At 41.1% G+C, this 8810-nt stretch overlaps 1 protein-coding gene across 4 annotated transcripts; it reads right to left on the bottom strand.

The window, feature by feature from the left end:
* Positions 1 to 2900: 2900 nt before the first annotated feature.
* On the bottom strand, positions 2901 to 8294 carry Gpr85 (G protein-coupled receptor 85). Of its 4 annotated transcripts, none has more exons than XM_013121147.3 (3): positions 8000 to 8287; positions 6968 to 7580; positions 2901 to 5506 (listed from the first exon to the last, which is right to left on the bottom strand). In XM_013121147.3, exon 3 carries the CDS (start codon positions 5334 to 5336, stop codon positions 4224 to 4226), a length of 1113 nt encoding a protein of 370 aa, XP_012976601.1. In that variant the 5' UTR covers positions 5337 to 5506; positions 6968 to 7580; positions 8000 to 8287; the 3' UTR covers positions 2901 to 4223. The 4 variants fall into 4 exon arrangements, 3 of the variants coding, with proteins under 3 accessions (XP_012976601.1, XP_040584581.1, XP_040584582.1); XM_040728647.1 differs by lacking the exon at positions 8000 to 8287 and adding an exon at positions 7780 to 7874; XR_005869732.1 differs by lacking the exon at positions 2901 to 5506 and adding an exon at positions 6430 to 6553 and having other exon boundaries at positions 8000 to 8294.
* Between the last annotated feature and the right edge of the window lie 516 nt (positions 8295 to 8810).

The raw sequence follows: 8810 nt of genomic DNA, 5'->3' as shown, positions 1-8810 counted from the left end.
TTCAGTGTTGTACTATCTACCCAAACATCTCATAAAACGTGGCCTAAATTACAGTATCAGCTTTCCTATTTGTGACAAGAATCTAATACTTTCCACACTCACAGAACGATGTGTCCTTAGGCATCAAAAAGAACTGGGAGCTGGCTGGGAGGGCCAGGTGTGAACCCCTCCAACTTCCAATTGACCTGTAGCTTCCTGGAGGCTTATTTGCACAGCCACTTTTAGGGAAACACATTCTCCTGGGTTTCCTCTGGAGCATTAGATGATCTGCTGCTTGGTCAATTTCCTGACTTGGGGAGAGGAAACTGGCTTTAAAAGCCTTTTAACCCAAAGGGTTTGAACAACTAATGGACAGCATCCTTTTTGGCAAACGGAGACAATGCAAAAGCTTCTTCCCTTGTTTGAAAACAAGGCTTTACTTATGTAACATTTTTATGAAGTTAAAGGCTTTTGGCTTTACTGTTTATTTTTAGGATCTGTCCCATTGAATTATAAGGCAAGCAGTATTTGTCAGACTGATTCACCCCAAATCTCTACTACGTTGCTCCTTTTTTGTTTGCTTGCTTGTTTGATTACTACACTCTTAACTTACTTACCATTTTCAAATGGAATCTTCATTTTAAGCACTGTGTAGGCTATGGATTCACAACTCAATATTGAGCAATTCTATCATTTTAATGTGAGGTAAATAAAGTTCTTGCAGGTTTACAAAAGTCACAAAATCAATGGCATATCTATAATTGAGAAGGGCATTAAATTTCATTAATGAACAGATAATAGGACCTATAATTTCCCTTCAAAATATTTGTAAACTCTATCACCAACAACAAATGTGATTTTTTTCATGGAAAAGCAAACTCACAAGACTTGGGAATAGTAAATAACTCCCAGACAAACAGATTTTATCTTGATTTAGTATTATTAGTCATTGTATAAAATATGTCATTATTTAGAGCCCTTTTATTTTCTTTCTAGTATGGATTTGATATAAGGTGGACTTTGGTGTGTAAAAAAGCTATATTCTATGCTACTCAGGGCATAAGCTAGAATAAAAACCCATATTTGTTTAATGGTGAATATGGGAGAAGTGAGGAGTTTGGGTTCCATTTACAACTTCCCAGCAGTAATCCCAGGATCAGCACAGCTCAGCAGTTAAATGATATCTGCATAATTATGAATTTATTTCACTGTACTTGTAATAGAAATCACTGTTGGCGGCCAAACCAACTTTTCAGCTGTAGGGTACTCAGAAGTGTTTCCCACCCCATAAGAAGCAGTAGGAATCTTAAAAGTGTGAATACTTTAATAATAGTACATCTCATTTTATATATTATTTCTATTTTTGGTTGGCACCAAGAAAGAGCTCCTGATAGTTATCAGTAAATGCACAGGGACAAGTCTATCATTTGACTACCCTTTACCTAGACATTTGCATGATAATCTGAGAGAAGTGTGACTCTACCAGGAAAGAGTCATCTCCAAGTCTTTTGAAGGGATTGAATTATTAATGATGAATCTTTCTCAATGGGAAGTTGGACTCCCCAATGAGGATATATTTTTATAGATTGAAAATTAGTAAAAAATTCAAGTGGAATTAATTACCAACTGTTTTTTTTTCTGACTATTGGAATGGTTGCCACAATAGATAACATGTTTTGGTCATAAAAACACTGGAGAAGATTTTTAGTTTTTAAGATTACTATTATTATGAGTTGACTTACAAAACTGATTGATAACCGGGGCTGTGTCTGACTCACCGACTCAGTGCTTCATTCAGCCTTCACCTGCAAGTGCCGAGTAGGCCAAGAGTGACAGTCACTTGACAGTCACTAGAGTTAGCTTTATTCACTAACCCCCAGGGACTAGCCATTTATACAAACTGAGTTGTTAGTCTGAGTAACCAGGTAGAGTCAGCCAAACTCATTTACCTTTCTCTTACTTCCTATGCCCTGCCCCCACTTAATCCACATCTATTTACTTATCTAAATATTAGAAGTACAGATGATTGAAACCTACATTCCCTGGCCTCAAGACCATTGCTGAAATTTCTGATCGATATTTGAAACTTTAAGCAAAGTTTTCCATGAAAATAATCAATGTCATGTCTTGCCTGTAAATGCTGAGATGGAAACATGTTAGCAGAACATGTTCAGGTAACATTGTCTTTATTGTGTTTTAGATAATGGTTTTAGTACCAACAAGGAGCTTTTATTGCTAGATCCACCTCACTACTATGCTTTAAACTTTGTTTCAGATCAAATAAGCTTTGGTGTAGAAATGAGATTAGAATGCTCACTAATCATGGCTTGAGAGAAACTGCTGCATAGACCACTGAAAATTTCAGTTTTCTGTTCTTTCTATTTATGTTAAAAATTCTGTTTGTAGAAGTATTGTATTAATAAGAAATCCTGTTTCAGTGTGTTGTTAACCTTATTTTTCAAATACAAGTATAAAGCAAAACAAACAAAATCCCTCCAGAAAGAAACAAAATAATGGAAAGCCAACAGAATTAATAATAGCTTTCTCTGGCTTTGTTATACTCTTTCTGTAAACCATCTGACAAGTAATAAATTTAGAACTCAAATTCCACTGCACACTAAAATGTAATAATTATATTAAAATTCCAAATCAAAATCTTAGGCATGTATTTGTTTGTAAATACTACTACCATATAAGAATAAAGGGATGGATTTGAAATTTACCCAAAAGTGCTTTAGAAATATTAAGTCAGCTTTATGCTGTCAGTTATATATTTCCAGTTTCAGAATATGGAACTACAAAATTAAAAAATCATAATAAGACTTATTTTTCTAGCTTGTGCTTGTTTGTTAGATTAAAGAAAACTATATGCCAAAAATGTAAAATTTATTCCCCCAAAATTAACAGGCTACACAGATAAATTTTGGCAAATGCAACTTTATATTGAAGTTCACACATCTGTATCTTAAAGAATGAGACTCACAGAATCTAATGTATTTCTAAAATACCAGAAATCATATTGTAAGCTTTCACAAGTTAAAACTGAAATAATTTAAACGACCAATACACTGAATGTGCAGAAAGTATAAACAAGACTGTGCCTTCCATAGAATAAATGCTTCACAAATTGTGCCAGGTGTCTTCCTAAGGCTGTGGGCTCCCCTTGACAGCTGACTTACAATATAAACATATATCAGCTGACTGTTTCTTAGAACACACTAAAATGGGTAGCACACCTCAGAAGAAAATCTCATTACCCCAGTGATGTGCACCTTAGTTTCCAAACCATGTGAGGAAAAATGGAAAAGTATTCAATGCTTTTCCATGCACTTCCTGATGAACAGCCAGGGCCAGTCACTGATTCAATGCCTCGTGACTATTTTCTCCACTGCTAAAGAATATGAAGGATACTAGATAACCCTTTAAGGCAACACGTGTTTATTCCGCATCATTAGAACGGCTCATCTGTGGTCAGCTGATACCATTCATGTTGCCTCCCAGACAGATATCTAGCATTTGTAAAATGGAAATGAATTGGAAACTTTTTATAACTGAATGAACAGAAAACATATAATACAGTTCAATTCTAGCAATTTCACTGGTAGGGAAGGAAAGTGGCATTTAGAAATAGCAATATATTAATACAAAAAAGGTAAACTCTAATTGGAACCAATATACTGCTTTGGAATACTCCCCCAAACTTACAAGGCATGTTTAAAGTGTTGTACCCCAATAATTCATGGCACATCTTTAGAAGATTACAGTACTGTTTAGTCCCCCAGTAGTGAAGTCTTTGCAAAACAAAAATAGTATGAAATGTTTTAAAGTCTTCAGACTTCTAAAATTAGCTTTTATCAACACATTTACCTCATGTCAACTTAATTTATTAAAATGTCCAATGCTAATTGTTTTTAAGTTTTTTCATATGTAATGATATACACAGCATTTAGCACTGATACTTAGCACCTGCTACTTTCATTATCTAGTGTTCAACCACAGAAAGAAACTTAGGGCAGTGGTTCTGTCCTTTCTTAATTACAAACCTTCGACGGCAGTCAGCAGGATCACTCTGAGATTTAGAATAGGATTATAGGTGAACTATTGCAAAGACTGCAGAATGTTGCCCAAATCCTTATAACTGCTGATCCCATCCTTGGTTTTCGTCTCAAGACATGGCTACAGGCCACAGTTGCTTAGCAGAGAGGGTGAGTGTTCCACAAGGCTAAAGATTTACAGATGCTCCCTCATATAACACAGTAAGGTTCCCTTGGTAACCTGGATTTTCTGCAGTAAAGAAGGGTTGTGCTGAAACAGCGCCTCAGCTCCCTGTTGGAGAAAATGCAGACAAAGGGATTGATTCCTGCTTGGGCAAAACTCATCCAGACAGCGGCCGTTAGAAATCCCCCTGGTACTACAGGCCCTCTTGCAAAAACTCTCCAATAGCAGGCCACCAGGTAGGGGCCCCACAAGGTTAGGAAGAGAAAAGTCATTATATAGAACATTCTGCTGATTCGCTTCTCCATTTTGAACTCATCTAAGACCAACAGCCGTCTTCTGCCTGTGGTATTTGCATTTTGCCTGATGCCCAGCAAGGTGGGTGGTGTGGGACCCCTTCCAAATCCCGCTAGCCAATTGGCAGCCGCCTGGCCACTAGCTCCAGGGCCATGGAAGGTCCAGTTCTGGCTTACTGCTGCCACAAACTGGACTGGCTTCATTTTCCTTCGATCGTGGACAAAAAATATCAGCTTGAGGTAGACAAGCTGTGTGGCTAGGAGGATGAGAGCGAGGAGCAGCATAAATCCTAGGGAATCGTTAGCCCTGAAGGAGCGGTGTTGGAAGGTGCACTGATCCTCCTCCCTAATGAACGAGTAGGTGCCCACGTCTAAAACCGGGGGGAACGCCATGGCCACAGACAGAGTCCACACCATGCAGATCACAGCCAAACACGTCCAAAAGGTCAGCCTCTTTGTATAGAAGCGGTGATGGGCGATAGCTAAGTACCTGGTGACGCTGATGCAGAAAAGCATGAAAGCGGTGTGGAAACAGGACAAAACCCCCAGGAAGGCAATCACTTTGCAAGTCAGAGTCCCGTAAGTCCAGCTAGAGCCATTTTTCACAGAGTTGAACACAAATGGAAAACAAATTGCAGATCTGAGGATGTCTGAACAGCACAGATCCAGCAGGAAGTAGTACGGAGCTCTGTGCAAGGTCTTATCTTTCACTAGCAAAATGGAGATCAGAAGGTTGCCCACCACGCTGACTCCTATTATGAAACCCAAGGAAGTCAGTTTCAGAAAGGCTGTTAGAGGCGAGAGATTTTGCAAAATGTTGTCAGCTGCATGGCTATAGTTCGCCATAGATGGATGGAGGATAAGGAAACAGCCTCAGTCAAGTCTCATGATCTAGATATACGAACAAGGAAAAGATAGATCCATACATTTTACTGAAAATGTAATCCACAAAGAGATCCGATCCGATCTGTGGTCATGCTTCCTCTTTCCTTCCGTTTGATTTGCCATCAGAATATCTGAAGAAATAAAAGAGAGCTATCAGTTCGTAAGTTAACAAGCCATGATGTCAGGGCTAGCATAAAGCTGCTCCTCTCTGAGGAAGCAAACAAAGTTTCCATTTTAAACACTAGTGTTTGCTTCAGCAGCTATTTATTGGAGATGTCAGGGTACTGGCTGTTTTCGTGCTCTAAGCTAGGGTAACTTAACAATGCCCTTATTCTACACACTGTATAGTTCGATTTGGGCACCTTCAGGAGGGAAGGGAATAAATTGTCCCACAGTTGTAAAATATGCCAGCCCAGGAATTAATCACTAGCTTTGCAATGGAATCTGCAAGATTGCTGATAGGAGGCAGAAAGGAGGCTACCCATGATTATTTGAGCTCTTTTAGTACCATCAGTATTTTAAAGGAAGCATCTCTGCTCCTATGCACCCCGAGACCCTCTGCAAAATACATCTTTTAAGCCAAGTGCCACTGTTCATGCTGCATAAGAGTATTTGTTGATTCATCTTGAGGCATAATTTCAACACCAGACTTCAAAATGAATAGAAACCTATTCCAAGACTTGAAGTGGTTTAATCTTTTGTCTTTCTCTCCCTACCCCACCCCCCTTTTTGGCAAATCTTGTCTCTTTTAAGCCTACATGATTATTAAAAATGGTTAATGTAAATATTGGTCAGGGAAACACACCCAGAGGAATAATTCACTTCCATTTGTCAACCTTGGCTGCCTGGATTCAAATGAATATAACATGAACTGGTATTTCTTAGGCAATTAAGCCTTTCTCATTTACACTGATAACCTTTGTTGCAAATCACAAGTGGCTTTATTTTCAAACAAAATGCACATTGTCTCCTAGGTGCCTGGGAGCCACACCAGGGAAATCAGGTTCCTCTGTTATTCCCACGAAGCGAGTTTCCTTCGCCACTTCTCACTTGCCTGGAATATGCTGATGGAAGCCCAAGCAGGACTGCATCCGATGATGTTAATTTCCCAACCGGTGCATCCCCGGGTAAATACCCATCACATCATGCAACATTACGAAACCTGAAATCCACCACCCCTGGATTTATAACAGGGGTGGGGGAGGGGGTGGGAGAGAGGAGAGGAGAGAGAGAGAGAGAGAGAGAGAGAGAGAGAGAGAGAGAGAGAGAGAGAGAGAGAGAGAGAGAGAGAGAGAGAGAGAGAGAGAGATGCATTACATACTCGAAGATGGGGAGAGATTGCTTCTGTGCTGCAAGGGAAGGGTTCCCGGTGATTCGCAGTCTGATATCTCTCAGTTTCGCAAAGCTTTCCAGAAACCGAACTCCCAATAAGCCTTACAGAAGATGCATTGTCTGAATGTACTTCCATTATGCAGTTTATTGTCAAAAAAAAAAAAAACCCTCTGGGAGGGGTATATCCCGGTGAACCTGCAGTTTCACCAACACGGTGCAATCCCCCTCCCCCAAACTTAACGGAGAGTATATCCTCCTACCTGTTGGTGTTGGATATCCCGACAGACTATAGCTTCTTCTTTCTATAAATTGCTGATTTTTTTTTTTTCCTGAGTGCCTTGACTGAGCATCCAGGCAGGGCTCGGCGGCGCCTGCGCGTTGGAGCCTCCTTCAGCTCCAGCCGCGTCCTCCCCTGTCGCAGCGGCACGGTCTCCCCCAGTAACGCAGGGGCAGCGGCGGCGGCGCGGTGGCGAGGGCGGCGGCAAGGATTGCTCCGGCCTCCGGCGAGCCAGCCGGAGCCCCTGCGTGTTCCCGGAGCAGGTTGGCTTGCTTTAATGTCCTGTCCAGTTCAGTCGGCCCCGAATCAGGCTTTTGTTCCCTCGAGGCTGCTTCGCAACTTTTCCCTCCCCGCATTGGAAGTGGGGGGCTCTGCAAGGCTCTTCCCGGACCTCAGGCCCATCCTCTTCCCCTAGGGCAGCGCACGAAGCCACCGTGCCGCGGACCACCACCTCCGCCCCAGCTGCCACGAACCCTCGCCTTCCCCAAACATCGTCTTCCTTTCTCTGTCAGGGTGGTCCTGCTAAGCATTGGATGCGCCTTGGAGAATTCTTCTCACAAGATTTTTCCCTGCTGATCTTTGATTTGGCACGTTAGCTGGGGAAAGAAAAAAGAAAGAATGAAAAAAAATTAAGCACAATCAAAAATCTTTTCAATGGGGGAAGAAGGGAAGCGGGTTAGGGCAGCCCTGTCTTTGTTAGTCGTCATCTGTTCTCGAAGGCACGCAGATCTGCGTTTAAGGAAGGCGAAGCTAAGTTCAGACGACAAGTGCAAAAACCATCTACACTCATTCTACCTTCTAGAATGTGACTAACGCATCAGGAGTACAGAGGTTTTACATGGCTGTTCCTCACATCCCACCCCACCAAGCAACAAGCCTCTCCTTTCTCCTCCAAGCTGGGCTGACCAATAGGTTGCTGATGTCAAAGCGGTGGTGTGTATGAGTCCCCCCTTTCCTCTTCTTTGTTATTAGACATAACAAAATACCAGGAATATGATGAATATCGGAAACTTACACCAGTCCACAAACACCACATAGTCTGACACCTGGTGATTAGGAACGCCTCTAGAATCATCCTCGTTCCGATTCTCCCAATTCCAAAGAGTTTCTGTGAGGGTGGGGTAAGATTTTTAAACAACTGCCCTCTCTCCACCCCTTGAAAGCTAGCAGGCACGCTTTCGTTAATTCCCAAGGTAGAACGTCTGCTTCTCTTGCTGCAAGCTTATTGCTTTATAATAATCTGTTAATGAAACAGAAAAAAATCTCTCTACTGTAATAATTTGATCTCCGAGACAGCAGTAAAATACCTCATCGCTGGGTGGTGAGATTGTGACATTCAGGGGAACTCAAGCCAATCAGCATACAGATAATATAGGTTAATTTACATATTGTATTTCTATTGGACACATAGAGGTAAAATGTTTAAGGCTTAAAAATGAATATTTCACTGTCATGATGTCACTGTGGGTACACAAAGACCAATGTTAGTAATGCTGAAATAATGTAAATTGCCCTGATTTGATTGGAGATTTTCTTAGCCAATTAAAAAAGTAATGATTAGCTGAGTGTGTGTGTGTGTGTGTGTGTGTGTGTGTGTGTGTGTGTGTGTGTGTGTGTTCTTTGGATATCCATTAGGCACTCCTTTTAGGCACTTCTTTTACTTAGGAGAGTCAACCCAGCAGCAACACTGGAAGTCACTTGAAGATATTTCCACCCAAGTATGACATCCCGGCTTTATGGATCACGATTCTGAAGGACTCAGAACTATATGATGGGAAAAACTTTCAAGTGAAATTTCAAACTTGTTTTTATGAAACTGCAGCTTC

Source organism: Mesocricetus auratus, unplaced genomic scaffold (assembly GCF_017639785.1).
Source record: "Mesocricetus auratus isolate SY011 unplaced genomic scaffold, BCM_Maur_2.0 Super-Scaffold_100019, whole genome shotgun sequence".
In the NCBI taxonomy this organism is placed as follows: Eukaryota; Metazoa; Chordata; class Mammalia; order Rodentia; family Cricetidae; genus Mesocricetus; species Mesocricetus auratus.
The sequence above is the reverse complement of the archived record's forward strand: the minus strand, read 5'-3'. Positions and strand labels throughout refer to the sequence as shown.